The sequence below is a fragment of the Felis catus genome, chromosome E2 (assembly GCF_018350175.1).
Source record: "Felis catus isolate Fca126 chromosome E2, F.catus_Fca126_mat1.0, whole genome shotgun sequence".
Classification (NCBI taxonomy): Eukaryota; Metazoa; Chordata; class Mammalia; order Carnivora; family Felidae; genus Felis; species Felis catus.
This window is the reverse complement of record NC_058382.1, coordinates 34,812,545-34,833,614: the sequence shown is the minus strand read 5'-3', so window position 1 is coordinate 34,833,614 and position 21,070 is coordinate 34,812,545. Positions and strand designations below refer to the sequence as shown.

At 53.6% G+C, this 21,070-nt stretch overlaps 1 protein-coding gene across 6 annotated transcripts in view; it reads left to right on the top strand.

Annotated features, from left to right (window-relative positions):
• Positions 1-21,070, top strand: part of CNGB1 (cyclic nucleotide gated channel subunit beta 1) — a 76,896-nt gene that overhangs the window by 5,001 nt on the left and 50,825 nt on the right. Inside the window, exons 1-13 of one of the 6 annotated variants that reach the window (XM_045046020.1) lie at positions 4,551-4,590; positions 6,364-6,403; positions 6,638-6,813; positions 8,875-8,932; positions 9,230-9,302; positions 10,124-10,244; positions 10,349-10,391; positions 10,590-10,626; positions 12,229-12,304; positions 12,594-12,633; positions 12,989-13,172; positions 14,620-14,695; positions 16,254-16,290. In XM_045046020.1, coding sequence (XP_044901955.1) covers positions 6,646-6,813; positions 8,875-8,932; positions 9,230-9,302; positions 10,124-10,244; positions 10,349-10,391; positions 10,590-10,626; positions 12,229-12,304; positions 12,594-12,633; positions 12,989-13,172; positions 14,620-14,695; positions 16,254-16,290 — 913 coding nt within the window. In that variant the 5' untranslated portion in view covers positions 4,551-4,590; positions 6,364-6,403; positions 6,638-6,645. Of the gene's footprint in view, positions 1-3,965; positions 4,288-4,539; positions 4,591-6,363; positions 6,404-6,637; positions 6,814-8,874; positions 8,933-9,229; positions 9,303-10,123; positions 10,245-10,348; positions 10,392-10,589; positions 10,627-12,228; positions 12,305-12,593; positions 12,634-12,988; positions 13,173-14,619; positions 14,696-16,253; positions 16,291-18,229; positions 18,357-21,070 lie in introns of those variants that run through there. The other 5 variants (XM_045046018.1, XM_045046019.1, XM_045046021.1 and 2 more) reach the window with 5 other exon arrangements.

Below are 21,070 nucleotides of genomic sequence, written 5' to 3'. Positions count from 1 at the left end.
TAGGTCCTGCCATGCAGGGCGACTGTGGGCTCTCCTGGAAACCTGAGGGCACTGCCCTGCCTGCCTGCCAGCCCTTGGGTCTCCAAGGGTGGCGATTAGCAGTGGCCAGTATCCAGGGTAAGCATAAAGGGATCAGGGAGAGTGGTGGCCTCAGCAGGATAGGGATTAGCAGGTGATATTCTAGCCCTGGCCCACTGGAGTCCTGCAGCCTCCCTCCCTCCTTCCCAGGAAACAGAGGTCATGAGTGCCTAAGCCCAGCACCTGAAAGCCCCGGGGCCTGCCCACCATCCTGGTCACAACCATTGGTGATGGACCCCACATGTGAGGAAACCCTGGGGAGAGTCTGACTTGTTTGCCTTTATTGGCATATGCCCCACATACACCTGTCCAGGTGCTGAGAGTGACAGGTCCAGAGACCCCTCCTGTGAGGTTCACGCAGGATTTGGCTCCCTACCTGCTCCACCTCCAGGGCTCCATACAGCCCCCAGACAGCATCCCCCAAGCCCTACTCCTCAGAGAAGACTTTCCCGGAGTTGAGTCTACTCACCACCCCACCTCCAGTTTATTTTTCTTATAACGTTATAAAATATAAAAAAATACAGAGAATGCATAAATATAGAATGTAACTAATAATTTATAAAGCGAGAGCTCGTGTACTATTATTCAGGTCAAGACAAGAGGTGCTACTTTGCAAAACTGATTAGCAGTTTCTTAAAACATGAAACATAAAATTACCATATAACAGCAATTTTACCCCTAGGAGTCTTCCCAAGAGAACTGAAAATATATAGGTCCAGGCAAAAACTTATATGCAAATGTTCACAGCAGCATTATTTCAAACAGCTAATAAGTGCAACAACCCAAGAGTCCATTGACTAGTGAGTAAATAAATTCCACCATGGAATACTCAAGAATTAAAAATTATTATTGTTTATTAAATTTTTTTTATTGTTTATTTATTTTTGAGAGAGAGAGAGATACAGAGCATGAGCAGAGAAGGGGCAGAGAGAGGGAGACACAGAATCTGAAGCAGGCTCCAGGTTCTGAGCTGTCAGCACAGACACTGACATGGGTCTTGAACCTGTGAACCATGAGATCATGGCCTGCACCGAAGTCAGACGCTTAACTGACTCAGGGCCCCCCAAATTAAAAAAAAATTTAAGTTTATTTACTTATTTTGAGAGAGACAGAGACAGTGTGAGTGGGGGAGGGGCAGAGAGAGAGGCAGAGAGAGAGAACCCTAAACAGGCTGCATGCCACCAGCACAAAGCCCAAGGCAGGGCTTGAACTCATGAAACCGTAAGATCATGACCTGAGCCGAAACCAAGACAGATGCTTAACCAACTGAGCCACTCAGGCACCCCGGAATACTCAAGAATTAAAAAGAAATGAGGTATTGATATATGCTCCCATGTGGAAGATCCTCAAAGACATTTTGCTAAATGAAAGAAGTCCGACAAAAAACCAGTCTGCGTCCAAAAAAGGCCAATTTTAGGGGACAGAAAGCTGATTAGTGGCTGTCGGGAGCTGTGGCTGAGTATGGGGAGTGATTCCCATGAAGCATGAAGGGTCTCATTGGGACAACAACGGCAATGTTCTAGAACTGGATGGTGCAGGTTGCAAAGCTCAGTCAATTTACTAAAAATCATTGAGCTGTACAGTTAAAATGGGAAAATGTTATGGCTTATAAATTATACCTCAGTAAAGTTGTTTTAAAAAATTGATGCCAGCTAAAGAAAGCAAGAAATGATGCCAGCCCCTAGAAGCTTCCACCTGCTCCTCCCCAGTTCCAACCCCCTGCAAGAGGTAACCGCTCTCTGGCTGCATAACGTCACCACATGACTGCTGCTTTTCTTTTTCCTCTTACCACCTACGTGTGCAGCCATAGACAAGACAGGCTCATTTTGCCCCTTTTGAACTTTGTATATACGGACATTGGGGTCTTTTGAGCCTGGCTTCTTTCCCTCCATACACATGTGCACATGAGGGTCATCCAAACTGGTGTGTGGCCAAAGTTTGCTCATGTTCCTCGCCCTAGAACCCCTTACTCTTCCCCCAGTCACATCTGGCTTTGCCCACTCCCCAGGGGCTCCGCTGCCTCCAGGTTGCTCAGCCCAGGGAGGAGGGCACAGACCAAGCCTCACTCGTGCAGGGTCCCGTGCCATTACTCCTCCCCCAGCGCCTCACTCCCCTTGGCTTGCAGCATGCTCGCTTTCTGCTCTCCCATGTGCCAGAGGGCTCCAGGGGCCATCTTTGTCCCCTTCTCTTCTTTAGTTGCATTGAATTTCCCAGGGGTTCTGAATCTGGCTTGTGGCTTTACACAGCATGTGGAAGCTGAGCTCATGAGTCCAACATTTCTTTTCTTTTTTTAATTTTTAAAGTTGATTTATTTATTTTGAGAGAGACAGAGACAGCATGAGCAGGGGAGGGTCAGAGAGAGGGAGAGAGAGAATCCCAAGCAGGCTCTGCACTGTCAGTGCTGAGCCTGACGTGGGGCTCCAACTCACTGACTGTGAGATCGTGACCTGAGCAGAAACCGAGAGTCAGATGTTTAACTGACCGAGCCACCCAGGTGCCCCTAACATTTCTATCTCCCCAAACTCCAGACACACACGCACAGCCCTCGCCAGCTACTGCACATTTCTACTTGGACGTCTCTCAGACATCTTACCAAAGTAAAGTTCATGATTTCCCCTCCCCTCCAAACTCTTCCTCCCACCTCCCAGCTCCAGGCTTCCTCTTTTGGGTAAGTGGCACCACCTGCCACCCAGTTGCCCGAGCTGCACCCTCAACACCTCCCTTTTCCTCCCCCTCCCCTTTCTCTCTGCCTCTGCCACCCACCAGCCCCAGCCATGTCACCTCTGCATGGGCCTCCATCCAGCTAGAGGCGAGGGTGAATATCACCGATCTCACCAGCCATTGCTTGGAGGCCGGGCAGAGTTGAAGAACTTGCTGTCCCCAGCCAGGGCCTGGCCAGAGGTGCTGTGGGAGGAGCCCTTATCCCCTGCAGCCTGGCATATTTATGGAGGACACACAGGGGCCACCTTGAGCTCCGTTATTGCTGTTGGCCCTCGCTGGCAGAAAGAACATCCTCCCATGCCAGCCACCTTGGGGAGTTGCATAACAGGGGCCATGCACGAGGCTCTGGGGAGGAGTGATCGCATGGGACTGTGTGTGAGTGAGGCTTGGTCTGTGGCTCCCTCCCTGGGCTGAGCAACCTGGAGGCAGCGGAGCCCCTGGGGAGTGGGCAAAGTCAGATGTGCCTGGGAGAAGAGAAGGGGGTTCTAGGGCGAGGAAAATAAACAAACTTTGGCCGTACACCAGTGTGGATGACCCTCATGTGCATATATATGGAGGGAAAGAAGCCAGGGGTCATCCGGTCATAGAATGATTTGTTGCTCTGCAGGCTCCTGACCAGTGCACATGCTCACCGCACATCAGCTGGACAGGTGGTGCCTGGCCCCTGTTCAAAATCATCATGGGCTTTCCTGGTCCGTCCACTAAAACCCAAAGTCCTTACCATGGTTTACGGGCCCTATGTGATCTGTCCTGGCCGACCTCGATCTCATCTCCCACCGCTCTTCATTATACCCACTAACCCTCCGACCCCTCCCTGTTCCTTGGGTGCATCCAGGCTCATTCCAGCCTCAGGACTTTACCCTTGCAGTGTCTTCTGTCTGGAACACGGTCCATTCAGCTCTTGCTTTTCATGGCTTGGCCCAAATCTCCCCCTCTGGATGGAGGCCTGCCTGCCCTCCTCCCACTGACACACTCGTGTCTCTGCCCTGCTTGTGCACACTGCTGGGCACACAGGAGGAGCTCAGGAGATGGTGTGGGTGACCTAGTCCCCATCCCTTGCTGGCTACCCCTCTCCTCTACTCTCACCCAGTTCTTGTCATCTCGCTGAGCCCTTCTTCACTGGGCTGCCGTCCCTGTCTCCCTGAAGATCTCTGTCTCCCTGCTAGGGCCGGACCTCAGTTCGCGGGGCTAGCTCACACGCAGTCAGCCATCCCTCAGTCCTTGGATTCTTCCTAAAGGCGCAGCTCTGGGACCATGGCCGACCGGACAGAGCCCAAGGCAGGGGCTGCTGAGGTCCTGCCAAGCTGCAGAAGACTCTGGCCCAGAGAGACTCTGCCTGAGTCCTGGATCTGAAGCTGGAGGGCTGGGGTGTGCCTCCTGCCACTGCTGACTGACAGTTGACAAGCCTCTGCCACCTAGAGTCTCCCAGGATCACATGGGGACATCAAGCTGTTATTCTCCCACCGGCCACCCTGTGGCTTGGTCAAGGTATGTGGCAAACTGGGCCCCTGGAACCTGGGGAGGTCCCCTGGTGACTCATGGTGTCCCAAGCAGGTCCACATGGGGCTCCTTCCCTGGGACCTAGATCCCTGCTGGCCCCTGGAGGGTTGCTGCTGGCTGCCTGGGCCTGGAGCTCCTGTCTTCCACCACCACCTCCCCACCCCTGTTCGGCCCCTGCTAATCCTTTGCACACGGCACCACTGCTGCCTATTAATCCCCCCTGTGTCTGAGAGACCGGCCGCAAGTGTCAGGGACAAGGCAATTCCTGGCTGGTGGTTGGCATCCGAGCAGGTAACTCGGGATGAGGTGGTAGCTGGGTGTGGGGCCTGGTAGGACCCCCCATGCTCTCCTTCTAGCAAGGCATCTAGACTTGGGGAATAGGGCAAGGCAGGAAAACTGGGCTTCTCTCTCTGCCTGTGGGACTCAAACCTTAGTGAATCTTCAGAGGCAGCTTATGACATGCAGATTCCAGGTCCCGCAGAGGGTTTAGAGGGGCATAGGAACCTGTATTTTCCCTAGCTTTCCAGAAGATTCTGAAAAGCTGGTGATCCCAGCATCATAGTTACCCTGGGCTCTGAATTCACCCTTCCCACCTTAGCCTCCCTTATCAATGTGGAATCAGCAGGGCCGTGCAAATATTTCCATCCTGGAGGAAATGACTGGGTCTGAGGGAAGAAGAAAAATTGGGAGTGGGGAGAGCTTCCCTAATCATTTCCAGGAGGTTCAGAAACAAACTGGGAAAAGGTTTGCAGGACTGGCCTGCAGAAGCCTACCCTGGGCAAATGTCAATAGCACCGGAGGTGGATGTGAGACACCTGGAGTCCAGTGGACCTGAATGTAACTTGGCTTGGCTGCTTACCGGCCGGGTCACTTTGGGCAAGTCTACTCCTCTCTCTGTGCCTCTGTTTCCTGAGCTACAAAGTGGTAACAATTATTTTCCTGAGGCTGGTGGCAGGCAGGGAGAACGAGGATGAATGTGATCAAGGGTGGAAGACACGTAGCTCAGTCTTGCCTCATGGGGCTGGCTGGGGCTGGCTGGGGTTGGGGGAATCCTCCATCCTAAACACATGGCCTTGGGCTCTACCAACGCTGGAAATCACTGTGTCTGTGTCCCCACCCAACAAGGAAATGGAAGGCCGGAGAGGTTCATGTCTGGCTCAGGTTCACCTTTTTGGAGGCTGAGTCAGGGATCTGATTTCCCACCTTGAGCTCTGCCCCTGTAGCACAGCCTCTCCCAGGACAGCTGGTGCTGAGGCCAGAGCGGGGGCAGAAGTCGGGGCTGTGAGGAGAGGGCAGGAGGCACAGCCAAGGGGCTGTGGGGAACGGGCACTGGGGCATGGATCCTGGGCCCTGTGCCTGTCCTTTTCAGCCTGGGGCCAGTGTCCTTGGCAGAGGAGGGACAGAGAAGCACTCTATCATGTTGGGCATCTCCCCAGAAGGGCCCTTTCAAGGGTGGGAGTTTGCACCTACTGCCCTGTGTGGTGCCCCTGGGCCAGGCCATCCTGCGGGATTTAGTCATAAGAGCGGAGGCCTCCCATTCCCAGAAGATAAATGTTGCCAGAAACTGTACCCATAGAAGGTAGGGCTGAAATATCACAGTAAATCTTGAAAAAGGGATTTAATTGTCATTTTATCTTAAAATTGTTTGAATCATGAAAACAGGTTAATTTTTATGTTAAAGCATTTTCTGTTCATATGCTATTCACAATGTAGTTTTAAAAATCCATGTTGGGATCGTACTGAATGTGATATTCTACAATTACTGTTCTTGCTTGACACCAAATAATAGTCATAGCCATTTGTTAAGTGCTCAGTGTGTGCCTGCCATGTTCTCACCAGTTTATTTTATCCTCACAATGATCTCCACGAGATAGGTACTGTAACATCCCCATTTTACAGACAAGCAAACTGAGGCACAGAGAGTTTAACTGATTTGTTCATTCCTGGAGTCCAGAGTATGTACATCTTTCCATACTAGTTCAAACTGATCCACCTTTTTTATGGCTCCATGGTATTCCATTATCAGATGTATTGTAATTTATTTAATGTGCGTTCCTCTTATAGGTGAACATTTAGGAACTTTCTAATAACCAGATCCCTACAGGTAAATATTTAGGTGTTTTTCATCTTTTGCTATGGCACTGTTGTGACCAAGCTCTTTATACACGTTTTTGGCCTTAGTATCTCTATCAGGTGAATACCTGGAGGAATAATTTGCAAAAATGTTTTTAAAGATGAATGAGAGAAAAGGGAAATGTGTGACCCACCTAAGTGGCGCCCAAATGGTGGGAGCAGCAGTGGACACTCTGGGGATGCCTAAGGACTCTGTCTCCTACAGGCATCAGGATGTGGAGCTGGGTCCAGAGGGTGCTGCCTCAGCCCCCAGGGACCCCTCAGAAGACAAAGATGGAGGAGGAGGAGGAGGGGGCAGAACCAGAACCGGAGGCGGAGCTGGAACCAGAGCCGGCGCCTAAAACAGCTCTGAAGGAGGCCGAGCTAGGGGACAAATCCCTGGTAAGAGGCTGCAGCCATGCTGGCCTTATGGCTCCGGAATTCCCAGCTTGGGTCAGCTGCACCCCCGGGGACCTTCTATGAGGGGACTCGAGCACATCCAAACTTGCCAGTTCTGCATCCCATCCGTTCAGGAGCCTGATGACAACTAGTTCAGAATCTCAGTTAAAAAGATTTGATTTAGCATCTAATGGATGCCAGGCCTGTGCACTGTGCTAGGAGCGTAATGGTGAATAAGACGTTGCCCCTGGGGGTCAGCAGACAAGTACCAGCCAGGTCATTCTACCAGGAGACAGAGGTGATGAGAGAATTTGGGGAGCTCCAACACTGGATTCAGCTCTCCCTTCCCAGGAGAGCCAAATGAGTATATCAGACAGAAGTATGTGAGCTCAGAGGAGGGAGAGAATCATCTTAACTTTGGAGAGTGGAAGCTGGTGGGGTTTGCTCCCAGACACAGAGGGTGAGCCCACTTGTGACTGGAGATGGTGAGGCGGGGCGTGCCTCGTAGAGGAAGGGCTTGTCCTGGGCAGCATGGGGTATATACAGGAAACGGTGACCACCCAGGTAGAGAGTTTGTGTGCATATGTGTTTGCACGTGCACACATGTATGTACACATATGTGCATGCCCTGTGTCCTTAAGTGGTATGTCTGTGCATACATATGTATTAGCAAATTGTGTGCACACAAACACATGCACGTATTTACATGTATTTGTATGCACACGTGTATGTCACATGCCTTGGTGTGTCTGTAGGGTGTGTGGGGCATGCTATAAGTGTATGAGTGTGTACATGTATATGTTTCTGAGTTTGTGAATGTATTCATGTGTTTGTGTATGCACGTTTGTGTTTCTGTGCATGCATGTGTGTATGAACATATTTGTATGTAGCTGCATGTTTGTATACATACATATTTTATACATCTGTGCATGCAGGCTCATGTGTGAGTGTTCAGATGCAGACCTTTGTATGTGTAGGCATACATGCATATGTGTGTGCACACACGTTTATTCATCTATGTGTGTATTTGATTGTGTGTTGATGTACATTTGAAATGATGTGTTTGTGAATATGTGTTTGTATGTCAGTGCATGTGTATGCGTGTAGATGCCCCTGCTTATGGAACTGAGCTTATATATATGTGCATGTATGTATACACAAGTATCTGTGTCTGTGTATATATGCAAATGTATGGGAGTGTGCATATGCATGTGTTTGTGTGTCTGTACACTCGCAGGCATTTGCACGTGTGCATGTCTGCATGCACGCACATGTATATATGAATATTTTGCATGTGCCTCTATGCACATGCATGTGTATTGGGGCATGTATACATATGCAAACGTATATGCACATGTGCTTTGTGTCTTGCATATACACGTGCATGTATGAGCAGATCCACTTATCTGTGCATGTGTATGCACACACCGCTGTGTTACTGCACGTGTACCTATTTGTGCTCATGCATGTATGCATCTAACTGCACATATGTGGACATTTATGTGAGCTCATACATTTACATGTATAATGAGTGTGTGTGTGTGTGTGTGTGTGTGTGTGCGCGCATGTCTGTACACGCACATATGTGCACGCAGCACTAGGAGCTGCAGCTACAGAGGCAGATGAGAGGCAGATGGCAAATGCTGAACTGCTACCCAGCTGCTCCAGGGGAATGGCAGGTTTGGCCCCCCCAGGAGAGGGATAGCTGGTGGGGGGTCCTCTCCCCTCCCTCTCCCCTCCCTCTCCCCTTCAGTTTGCCTCAAGGCTTCATAACTGTCTCCAGTGTTCCTCTCTGTTCTCAGGCCACTGGAGTGGGGCAGCTTCCTGGGGGAGGTGATAGGCTTGGGGCTACCTTGGTAGGGGGGCACCTTGGATGTGGGACCCGTGGGAGGAAGTGTCCCAAGTAGAGGGTGAAGCTGCTGGGATTTACAGGGACGAATGTGAGAATAGAGCTGTTTGGTCCTGTGGGGTGAGGGGGTCCTTAGTGGGTGGGGTGAGGGCTGCCCCTACCTGAACCGGGCTGGTCTCCCTGAGGACTTACGTGGTCCTGTTTGAACCTTCCAGCCACCGGAGGAGCCATTTGAGGGGGAGGAAGTGGCTACAGCCGAGCCAGGCCCTCAGGGTAAGTGCTGGAAGCCCAGGCTGGCAGGGCCAGCAGCAGGGAAGAGTATGTTCTCTCTCAGGGCTTTGCAGAGTTCATAGGCCGGCAGGCCCATTTCACAGATGAAGAAACTGAGGCTCAGAGAAGTTGAGGATCGGGCTCCTGGGGACTTTTTAGCTGAGCTGAGCTGGAACCCTGGCCTTCTGACTCCCTTGGGGTTCTCCTCTTTCCCCTACCTCTGACTTGACCTCCCTCACAGGGTAGACCTCCCTAGGTACTCTGAGGCTCCAGATCTAAGTACGGGGAATTCTTTTCCAGAAACCCAGGAGGCTGCCCCTACTCCACCCACATCCCTCCAAGCCCAGGTTGCTGTGGTTCCCGAAGTGAACAGGTACCACACCACCCTTCCCTCTCCTCGGGGCCAGCCCCCACCCCCCCAAAAAACCAGGGAGCCACTTGGGGGTGGGGACCAGCACTGTCTCAGGTCTCCACTCATTCGCTGGCAACTGCCCAGAACATCTTGGGAACTGGCTGAAGGGATCCTCAGGCAGAGGCAAGGATCTCCTGGACCAAATGGGCAATGTGACCAAGAGAAACAGAGAATAGGGGCTGGAGCATTCTCAGTGCTTGGGAGAAATGCAGATCCAGTGTGGCCAGGGCTTCTGATTTTCCCAATGAAGCCAGAAATCCAGACTTTCATGTAAAATCTCCAAGTTGGCTCATTTTAGACCATCAGTGCTTATCCAAGTGAGCATATCTTTTGGGGGGTGGGGGGAGCAGCTAGCCTCAGGCAGTGAGTCTGTGACCCTCATATTTAGGCTGCCCAGTCTCAGCCACAAGGAAAACGCCCCACAGGAAACTCTCAACCCTTCTGACCCTTCTGGAGCACATGACGTATGCCTAGTGTAGGATGGGACCCCCTGGAGCCAGGCTAAGCAGGAAGCAGGATACTAGAACTTGGCTGCTTTGGACCAAGTATCTGATGGGAGTGGGCTCAGGATGGTACTGTGCATACCTGCCTTGCCAAGGTTTGGTGTCTGCCATTTTCCAGAGTTGGATGCAAGCCTTAGGGGAAGGTGACATATCTGAAGCCTCACAGTGGGGAGATAGACATTTGGGATTCGACCCAAGTTCTTTAGGACACCAGAGAGTGCCACTCGGATTAGGGAGGGGCCGGGGACCTGAGGGCAAACTCGGATCTTTGTCCCTCAGCACTCCCAGTGGCTGGGTGCTGACCTGGCTCAGGAAAGGCATGGAGAAAGTTGTCCCACAGCCGGTCCTCAGCAGCGGGCCAGCCCAGACCACTGCTGCTGGCTTGGAAGGCCCCACCCAGGTACTTGTGGGGGTGGGAGCTGAGGTGGTTTTGGTGGGGAAGGGCAGGGTGGGAGGCCATTGGGTCTGGGCTCTCTGCCCTCACGTGTCTGTCTGTCCTGGCAGGCAGGAGCACAGATCCCTGGGCAACGCAGCAATGGGAGCTCAGGTAAGGCCAGGAGGCAGGATGGCTTTTTGGGGGTGGGACTAGCGGAGCTCGGGCTGGATCTTGCCCCTGTGGAGAGCTCACAGGCTGGGAACTCTCATCTGCCTGGCTCTGGATTCCAACCCTGGTTTGAGTGAGGCTGACCAGGAGACGGGGTCTGGGCAGGTCTCTCGCTGCTGACCACCTTCCTTTCTTCTGCAGATGGACTCGATGTGGCCCCTGGGGCCCAGGACACTGGGTAAGTCCCCACCCCTGAGCAATGGTTTGACCCCTGAACCTCACCTATAGTGTGTGTGGTTGGGGGAGCTGTGTGCCCAAACCTGAGGACCTTGTGTTCAGGACCACATCACCTCAGTGTGTGACCTTGGACTTGCCTCTCATCTCTTCCGGACCTCACTTTTCTCATTCTTAAAATGGAGCCAAAGGGCCCTGTGCTTCCCATGGTTTTTTGTGCTGATTTCTGGGAGATGCTCCGGTGGGAGGCCATGGGGAGAAGGCATGGATGAGTTCCTCATAGATGGGCTCGTGTATGTGGGCATTGTATGGAGCCCAGGGGCAGGGCTGGGACCACTGTGGGGGACATAGGGGTACCTAGGTTGGCCTCACAGTCGGCAATAGCTTTGTACTTCTTCGACTTGACCAAGATGGGTGGCTGTCTTGTTATTAAGGGTGGGTGAGGACTATGGCAAACAGGGGAGGCCATGTCCTATTGCCTCTGTCTGGCAGGAGTTCAGGCCCAGTGTGACCAGATTCTCCAGTTTTTTAGGAGAAGCTAGAAATTTAGGGTTTTATGGAAGACTTAAATTTTAGATGTTGCCAACTAACTGAAAAATTTTCAGAATACTATGGGCCCCCCAGATTAAGCCTGGAACCTCCAGTTTGCAATCTCTGCTGGGGACCCGGAGTCATGTATTCACCTTCATTCACCCCATTCATTCATTCCTTCCCTTGTTCATTTGTTAGACTGCTGGGTTCTTGAGTGCAGGGACTTTTGTCTGGTCACTGCTGAACCCTGGTGCCTGGCACAGGGCCCGCCATAAGGAGGGGACTCAGCACGGAGGGGATGAATGAATGAATGTATGTGATTGCACTCATTCATTCATTCATTCATTCATTCATTGTTCCAGTCACTGTGGTCTATTTCTTTTTGTCCCCTGGAGGCTGCCCAGATCAGGGGTCCCCAGGGGCCACTCGGCTGACTCATGAGACCAGTAAAGCAATTTAGGATGAAGTCCCCCAGAGGACTTGCCAGCTTTCTTTTGGGGCCATACCTGGGGGGATGGGATCCCCTGGGAACGTGGGTTCCCCCTGAAGAGGGAGGGGCTGCCTGGAGGCCAGATGGATCTGGGACCCATTTGCCCCAGGGCTAGCTATATAATTTGCGGGGCCCAATGCAAAATGAAAATGCAGGACTCCTTTAAAAAAATCACTAAGAGTTTAAGATTGTGACAACCGCATGAATATCAAAAGTGGGCCCTTATAAGTATGGGGCCCTGTGTGACTGCACTGCTCACAGACCCATGAAGCCAGACCTATCTGTCCCAGGCACAAGGAGTCCCCCATGCTGCGTTCAGGTCCCCAGGCAGCTGCTGTTTCTCACCTGGGGCCCAGGTGGCCAAGGCTGGGCCTGCTGTTCCAGGCCTGGTGCAGCCATGGGTCAGAATTTGGGGCTGGCAGAAGTTGCCCCACTACCTGAGACCCTTCTAGAGTGTACAGTACAAGGTCCCCACTGTGCAGAATGGGACCAGAGGTGAGGAAGGACTGGTTGAAGCCTGGGATTCCAACAGACATTCAGGTCAGGGTGATTAGGTTGCTCCACTGATCCCTGTCCCCTTTGCAGGCCTGGGCCCTGGCTGCTCAGGTGGCTTGAGCAGAATCTGGAGAAAGTGCTGCCTCAGCCCCCCCAGAGCTCCAAGGTAAGTGGAGGAAAAAGGGGGAGTAGGCAGATGACCACCTGGGAGGGTTTCTGGGTCCCAGAAAGGATGTGTGTAGTCCAGCAGGCTATCCTCAACCCCTGGGACACGTAGAGGGAGTGCTGTCCTCCCTGGAGGGTTCTCCTTGATGGAGAGGAGTGACTGCAAAACAGCAAGCAGATTCGTGGGGAAGGAGGGGGCCCCCTGCTGCCTGCCCTGGGCACCACTGGCTGGGGAGGGAGTGCACAGGGCTCACTTTGCTCTGTGACCTCACTCCCTGTCTCTGATCTAGGACTGGGGAGATGAGCCTGCAGATGCTGCCTTGGGCCCAGGTACAGGGAGGCGACTGGGGAGGGCTGGGCTGGGGGTGCCACTGGGGCCTGAGGGATCCTGGGGGAGGACCTTAGCCCTCACCAAGGCCAGGGAGGGGTTCAGGGCTTGTGGGGGCTGGGCTGTTGTGGTGGGCCTTGGAACCCCTCCCCAGTGCAGGCTGGGAAGCCAGTGGTGTGGGACCGTCCTGTGAGGTCTTGACAAGCCCCTTGAGCTTCCTGGGCCTCAGTGCCCTGTCTAATGAGAGGCATAGTTGGAGTGGTTCCAAAGGGCTCCTTACTCAGTCCTGTTGGTGCCTGGGATCTGGTCTCCTGTGCCCATGAGGGATTGCATGGAGCCCTGCTTTGTCATCTTTAGACTCCTGCTCTGCCTGCTGCTTAGAGCCCCCAGGACCCCCTTTGGAAAGGGAGCCCATGCTGCAGGCCCCGGAGAGCCCCAACATGCCCACTGCTGGCCCCCTGGAGCCCAAGGAAGAGCCAACTTCAGAGCCCCAGGCCACCTTCCATGCTTCTTCCTTGCCGCCTGCTGGGGACCCTGCCAGGTGAGCCCCCCAAATGTCATGCTTTCCATGGGGAGCAGGATCAGTGCTTTGCCCCAGCCCAACATCCAACACTTCACTGAACATTGTTTGGTTTTTGTTTTGATAGAGAGAGAGAGAAAAAGAGAGTGTGAGCAGAGGAGAGGGGCAGAGGGGGAGAGAGAGAGAGAGAGAGGATTTTTTTTTAATGTTTATTTATTTTTGAGAGAGAGACGGAGCATGAGTGGGGGAAGAGCAGAGAGAGAGGGAGACACAGAATCCGAAGCAGGCTCCAGGATCTGAGCTGTCAGCACAGAGCCTGATGCAGGGCTCAAACCCATGAACCGTGAGATCATGACCTGAGCCAAAGTCGGACGCTTAACCAACTGAGCCACCCAGGAGCCCCAAGAGAGACAGGATCTTAAGCAGTCTCCATGCTCAGCACAGAGCCCAACACAGAGCTTGATCTCATGACCTGAGCTGAAATCAGGAGTCTGATGCTCAACCGACTGAGCCACCCAGGTGCCCCCAGACTAGTTTTTTAAATTTTCAAAGTCACCCATGCACTGGGGAGAAAATTTAAAGGGGTTTCTGGGGTCTCTTCCCATCAACAGCTCTCTGCCATTCAACACATTTTCTACCCACAAACAAGCCGGGAGGACATTTCTCCTTCAAACCAACACACGGACCAGACAACAGCAAACTGCATACCCTGTTCTGCATTTTGCTTTCTTCACCAAAAAGTGCATCTTAGGGGCATCTGGGTGGCTCAGTTGGTTAAGTGGTTCAGGTCGTGATCTCAACGTCTGTGGGTTCGAGCCCTGCGTCGGGCCCTGTGCTGACAGCTCAGAGCCTGGAGCCTGCTTCGGATACTGTGTCTCCTTCTCTCTCTGCCCCTCCCCTGCTCGAGTCTCTCTGCCTCTCTCTCTCGTAAAAATAAACAAACATTAAAAAGTTAAAGACAAAAAACACATAAAAAGTATCTTAGAGGTGGTTTTATCTGGATTGGTCTGCTTCACTCTTTCAACTGTTTCGGAGTACTCTATTATAGGGTGGTACCAGCTTTTACATAGCTTGTTTCTACTCTTTCACTGCAATCAGTGGCTTGTACAAGCATCATTTCACTCACATGCAAGTAAATCTGTAGGGCAAATCTGAGAACCTGGCATCGCTGAGCCAAAGGATGCATGCATTTAAAATCGGGATATGTGTTGCCAAATGCTCCTGGCCTGGCAGTGTGTGAGACACCTGCATGCACTTCCGGGGTGGGGGTGGCAGAGTGGGTGCTGAGCTACCTGCTGGGGTCTGAGCGGTACCCAGAGGGAGGAGGGCAACAGTCTTTGGGGCTAGAGACCTGGTCTGGTCTGCCTTCTGGTGGGCTTGCAGACAGCCTTGGGAGGGACCTGACTCTGGTCTCCGTTTCCCCGTGAGCCCCACCACTTAGACATGGCCTGCTTTCTCCCATTTGCAGGTTGATGGCTTGGCTCCGGCACAGGCTGGAGATGGCCCTGCCGCAACCCGTGCTCCATGGGAAGGCTGGTGAGCAGGTCTGTGCTGGGCTGGGGGCGGGGCCCTAGGGAATGGTGGGAGGGGCCTTGCTGAGGCAAGGACTGATGGGCTGGGGGCGGAGCTCAGGCAAGGATCTATAGTTTGAGGGCGGGGCACCGAAGGCACGGAAGGCACCGAAGGAAGAAGGGAGGCTGCAGTGAGGGCCCCGGGAAACAGCCTGTCTATCTAGTCAGCTCACGTTTATTCCACACACTTTCCCTGAGGGGCTGCGGCCACGGGGCTGAGAAGTGCTGGCCCAGCGTGCTAACCAGGAGGCCATAATCAGTGGGGGAGATGCTTCCATGGAGGGAGCAGAGAGGATGTGGGGTATAGAGGAGGACCCCCACCACTGCCCCCCCAGCATGAAGGAAGGCTTTCTGGTGGAGGTGGCTTGCAAGCTGAAACCTAGGGAGAGGTAGCATGGGGGTGGTGTAGGAAGAGCCCTTCGGACAGAGGATCAGCAGGTGCAAAGGACCAGAGACAAGAGAGGCCAGGAATGTTCTGGAAAGAAGTGGGGCTTGGGGCTTATAGGAAGCCAGAGAGCCCTGTGTGCATTTCTGAGAACCTAGGACTCTAACATGGATGGGTGGAGGGAGCAAGTCCTCTGTCACCTCTTCTTCCCCCTCTCCAAGAACCTGGCACCTGGTCCTTCTCTCTTGGGGACAACTGTATATCTTTTTTTAAGCTTTATTTGTTGACTGGTTTTTTGTTTTTTTAAATGTTTATTTATCTATTTTGAGAGAGAGAGAGAGAGAGAGAGAGCGCGCATGTGTGGGAGGGGTAGAGGGAGAGAGAAAATCCCAAGCAGGTTCCATGATGTCAGCACAGAGCCCAACATGGGGCTCCATTCCATGAACCGTGAGATCATGACCTGAGCAGAGATCAAGAGTCAGACGGCTTAACCAGTTGAGCCACCTGACAATTGTCACCTGGAACTGGGAGGCGAGAGGCCTGGTCCCAGTCCTGGCTTTGGTAGGAGGTGGGCAGAAATCCTCAGGGCCCCCTTCCCTGCAGGCCGAGCCTGCAGGCTCTGTGTCCATGTGGACTCTACGGGTGGCTGAGGAAACACAGCTTTGGAGTTTTCCAAGAGGATGAAAAGAGCCTGGTGGCAGGAACATTCTGTGGTGAAGATGCCCCCACAGAAAGGAGGGGCCCCCTCGAGTACGGGGCTGGGGCAGGGGAAGGTGTGGTGCTTTGGGGAGAGGCCTCTCCTGCAGACGCAGCTTTGACACAACCCTCCGGGGAGGGCTGGGAGGAGGTTTTCCCTACATGGAGAGTGGAGAGTGGAAGGTAGGCCGCTCAGGCAGGGGGCCCAGCCTGGGCAAAGGAGCTGAGGTGGGACCAAGTGGTGACCCAGGGAGGACAGTGCCTGGAGCACTGGGCGAGCTCTGAGAAAGGAGGGGGGGAAGCAGACCAGAGAGGAGCCGGGAGCCACGGGACCTTCTGTGGGAGTCCTGATAGGGGTGAGGAAAGCCCTCTTGCCCCTGTGTGTGCCGGGAGGGGTGGTGGAAGCAGGGAGGCCGGTGAGGAGGACATGGCATTTTTCTCCCCATGCAGGAACCTGATTCCCCTGTGGCGTGTGACGTGCAGACCGGTAAGTGACACCTTAGTGGGTCCTCGTGTGTGTCTCCGGGAGGGTTGCTTGGTCTGAGTGCACAGTGGGGTGGTTGCTGGCCAGGCCTGAACTTACTTGGGGGCTACGTTTGGGGCCTCCTGACCTGGAGCTGAGAGAGCCCATGTCCTGCAGGCCTCATCTCAGGTCAGCCCGGCCAGGTAGCCAGAGCCTGGCCCAGGGCCGCATGGTGGCTGGGGAGAGACGTGGTGGGGACCTGGCTTGCCTTCCAGTTTCTACCCAGAGAAAACAGTTGTGAGGCTGAGTCGGATGGATCCCCTTCCTCTGGGAACACCTAAAGAGAGCTCCCCACTTCCCCCTGGGCCAGTGGGTTTGGCTAGGCAGAGTCCTGGTGGAGGGATGAGGGGAGAGGCATGGGGTCTCCCTGGAGGAACTAGATCCCATAAACTCCAGCTCCAGTGAGGCAGGAGGGTTCCCCTTACCTATGGGTGGGGAGGGTGGAGAGGTGTGTGCTGCCTTTATCCCAGCCCTGCACTAGTACTGAGGGATCGACTGAGGCTAGGAGGAGAAGGCCAGGGTCCAAAATCTGTTCTTCCTCCATTTCATGGCCTCGGGACAAGCGTGTGGTGTACAGGGAATTCATTCATTCATTCATTCATTCATTCATAAAGGTCATGGAAGGCCTGCTATGTACCAGGCCTGTGATAAGTTCTAGAGGTGAGCAAAGCAGAGTTGAGGGCCAGTGGGTGGTGGCCCTATTCCACCCTGGACACAGGCCCTCAGACCATGGTGGGGTCCCTAGGACCCATGTCCTAGGCTAGAAAACCCTAACTCTGCCAGGCTGATGGTGGTCTTTATGAGCACCCTGAGGGTGAGGATGGCCACCATAGCCTGGAGCACGGACAGACCAGTTGACCATGCAGCGGAGTCTGGCAGAGTCTGGCAGAGTGGCCGTGGGAGGAGATGGGATTTGTTTAATGGTGACAACGTTGTAAGGGGTAGGCTTCAGAGCAGGGTTTGCTCAGCCTCGTGGAGTCTGCGCAGAGCAGGGACCCCCCTGGCTGTTGGGGCTGACAGAGGTACAGGGATTTGCCCAAGGTCACAGAGCAAGTTGTCACAGAGCGGCGACTAGCATCCGCTGGGCCTGGCAGCAGTTGTCAAGGTTAAAGGAACAGAAAATTCCTGGAGCACAGCTTCCAGAGTGGAGAGGTCTGAAGACGGAGCCCCTGGCCCTGTCTCCTCCTCCTCTCTGCTCCTCTGGAGGAGGCAGGGTGCTCAGCTGGCTGTGGACAGGACCTCCCCGTGAACCCGGAGTGTGTGGCTTGTGGGTGGGCACTGGGGCAGCGGGGCCAGGAGCCCAGTGTGTCAGCTCCCCAGGTTCTGACAGAACAAAGGACCACAAACTGGGTGCCTTTGAACAGCAGAAATGTGTTCTCTCACAGTTCAGGGTCCAGAAGCCCCAGCTCGAAGTGCTGGGGGGTCGGCTCCTCCTGGTGTTCTAGGGAGAAACCATCCCATATCTCTCTCCTGGTTTCTGGTGGCTGCTGGCAGTCCTCCGGGTCCCTTGGCTGCTAGCTGGCCTCCAATCTCTGCCTTTTCCTCCGTGTCTGTCAGATCTTCTCTCCTTCCTCTTATAAAGACACCAGTCATGGATTTAAGGCCCGCCCTAAATCCACGATGAGCTCATCTTGAGATCCTTAACTAATGACGTCTGCAAAGATCCTATTTCCAAATGAGGTCACATTCACAGGTTGTAGGGATCAGGACTGAATATATGTTTCGGAGGGACACGATTCAACCCACTCTATGGGGTGACCCTAAGGGGCTGGGGCAGGAGTTCCCTCTCCTGCTGCCAGCTCTACCCCCTGCCTCCCTGCCCTTTCATTCATTCATTCACGCACCTGCTCATTCATTCCCTCCGCCTGCCCACCCAGCCACCCACCCTTCTGTCTTGTTTCAGGCGTGGCGGCAGCGGGGGGCCTCTGAAACAAGAGAGAAGGGATCCTGGGAGAGCGCAGATGGACAAACGGACGGATGGATGGAAGGAGACAAGGGTGCCCTGAAGACCTGCAGGGGAGGGGGAAGAGGTGGCTGTTGACCCCATGCCCTCCTTGAACAGTGACCCCCCTGCCGCTCCCCACACTCCCAGGCTAGGCGAAGGGAGCCAGTCCCACAGCTCCTTCTCTGAGACGCCTTTCCACAGAAGCAAGAAGGGCAGCCAAGGGCAGCCTGTGGGACTCAGGCTAGACAGCAGGAGATTTTCCCACCAGAAGACTGTGGGGAAGCCCATGGAGGACTCTCTTTGAGAGGTCGCCTGCACAGCCCTCAGCGTGGTGCCTGACACACAGGCGGTGCCCCAGTGGGACACAGTTTCTCCCAGAAGAGGATCCCCTTAGGCTAGGCTGTGTTCTCTCCCTCGAAGAGTTTGGGGTCCAGCAATGGACAACGGCACATGACTTCGGTGACATTAAAAAGCATAAATTAGCACATCAAAGCTGCGATTGCATGATATATTTGCTTCAGATGAAGCTAAAATGAGTACTTAGGTTTGAAAAGTGGTTGAGTTAATGTGGCCCATGGTACTGGGGTAGCAGGAAGGAGGAGTTTGCCAGGGATCCTGATCCCCAGCTGGCCCACAGTTGTCTGTGTTTGGGGCAAGGAGTGATTTTAAATATTAGATGCCAACATCTAAAAACAAGGTGGCTTTGCATTGGATAAGTCTGGCTTCTCTATAGCAATTATAATAGACCCATGCTGTGCTTCTGAGGACACTCCTGAGGGCAGGCAGCACATGTCCCCCCTTCACCTATAATACCATCTCCCTGGCTACCTAAGCCTTTTGACTTTGAGACCCTTTAGGTCCCCAGGTGGCAGTGAGGGGAGGACAACCCAGGAGAGGAAATAAAGTGAGCAAATGGCTGGAGGTGGGAGAGGGAGAGTGTTGGGTACCTCAGCAAATCCCGAGTTTTTGATGCAGAAGTTAAAGCCAGAAAAACTGGGGCCTGGGATGCCTGGATGGCTCAGTCGGTTAAGCATCCAACTCTTGGTTTCAGCTCAGGTCATGCTCTCACGGTTTGTGAGATTGAGCCCCAAGTCAGGCTCTGTGCTGACAGCTCAGAGCCTGCTTGGGATTCTGTCTTTCTCTCTCTGTCTCTCTCTCTGCTCCTCCCCCATATACATGTGCTCTCTCTCTCAAAATAAATAAATATTGGGAAAAAAAAGGGTAGGGCCTGATCTTACAGGACTAGGCTATAGACAATGGGGAACCACTGAAGGTGGCTGAGCAGGGGAATGACTTCACAAAGACTACCCTGAGGCTGAGCAAGCATTGGAGGCAGAGAAAGCAATGGAATCAGGGTTCTTGAGCTTTGGGCCACATCCAAAGCATCTAGGACCCAGGCATGCCAGGGAGGATAAGCCAGAACTTGGGCTTTGCCGGCAACCCAGGATCTGGTGCGGGCCTTGACCTAGAATTTATGCCTCCCGCCTCCCTGTTTGCTGATCTTGGAAATAGGAGCTCCTTCCTCAGATGCCATTGATGACCTTCACTCCTGGAGCCAGAACCCCATTCAGTTGCCCTGAGGGACATCCTAGGCTGGCAGAGAATGCTGGCCAGGAGGTGGCGGGACAATGAGGGACTCCAGGAGCAAAGTTTCAGCCCCAGATGGAGCAGGAGTTTCCGTATGAGCTTGAACACCCACAGTGCTTCAGTGGCCCTCTCTGGACCCAGGGGCAGGGCCCTGAAAAAGCCAGGGAGCTCTGACTCCGATGCCTAACGAGAGGGTCTCAGGGCTCCACCAGGCCTGCAGGGAGCTCTGCCACTGGATCTGTGTGGCCAAGTACCCCGTGCCTGCCCTTCCCCTCTGGTACCCTGGCCACCAGCCTCTTCTCAGAGCCATAGAATCTCTGGCTGTAAAATGGGGATTGTATAGGGCATGGCTCAGCAGCCTGGCCCGGAAATGAAAGGAGGAAAAGCTTGTAAAATGCTTCCTCACTAAACAGTATCTGAAAAGAAAGCGAGGATGTAAACAAAGACGGCATCAACTCTTCAGGACACCAAAGGCTGGGGTCATGCAGTGCCCAGCACGGAGAGGCCACCCATGCCGGGAGGCACTCAGGGGCATGTTTCTCGCCTGGGGTAGCACACCAGGGAATTGGGAGTCAGGAGACCTGGCAATGCCTCTGACATCCTTTGTGGCCTTGGGCAAGTCATTAGCCTCTCTGAGCTGGCTCTGTGCTTTATAAAATGGCGAGAGTACTATTGTCACCATGCTGTCACCATGCAGGGTTGCTGTGAAAGCTAATGAGCTCACGAGCCAGGGGATGTTTGTTCTGTCTCCCGTATGCCATTCGGGGACTTGTACCCCAAGTGGCTGCTCAGGGCAGAGATGCTACACTGTTACTGGATGGCAGTCTAGAATGACACGTGTGACATGTCCCACCACTGGATTCGGGGCCACGCTTGGATGAGCCTCCCCGGTCAAACCCCAGGGGTGTTTGTTGGGCTGGAGGGGCCAGGACCCGCGTGGAAAAGCCTAGTTCAGGATGCGTGTAGGGGATTTCCCTGGAGGGCAGGCGGGTGCCTCTGTGTGAGGCAGGATAATGTCTATACCTGGGAACCAGGAGGCAGGAGCAGGGGAAGACAGCTCTTGGAAAGCGGACATCCCTGTGCCTGGCACATGGGACACACCTTGTAACAGAAGCTGTGAACCTGTGTCTCAGTTTGCTCATCTGTAAATGAGGAAACAACATGAAAGAAGGAAAATAAAATGGGGGGGAGGTAACAGTTATTCCCACCTCA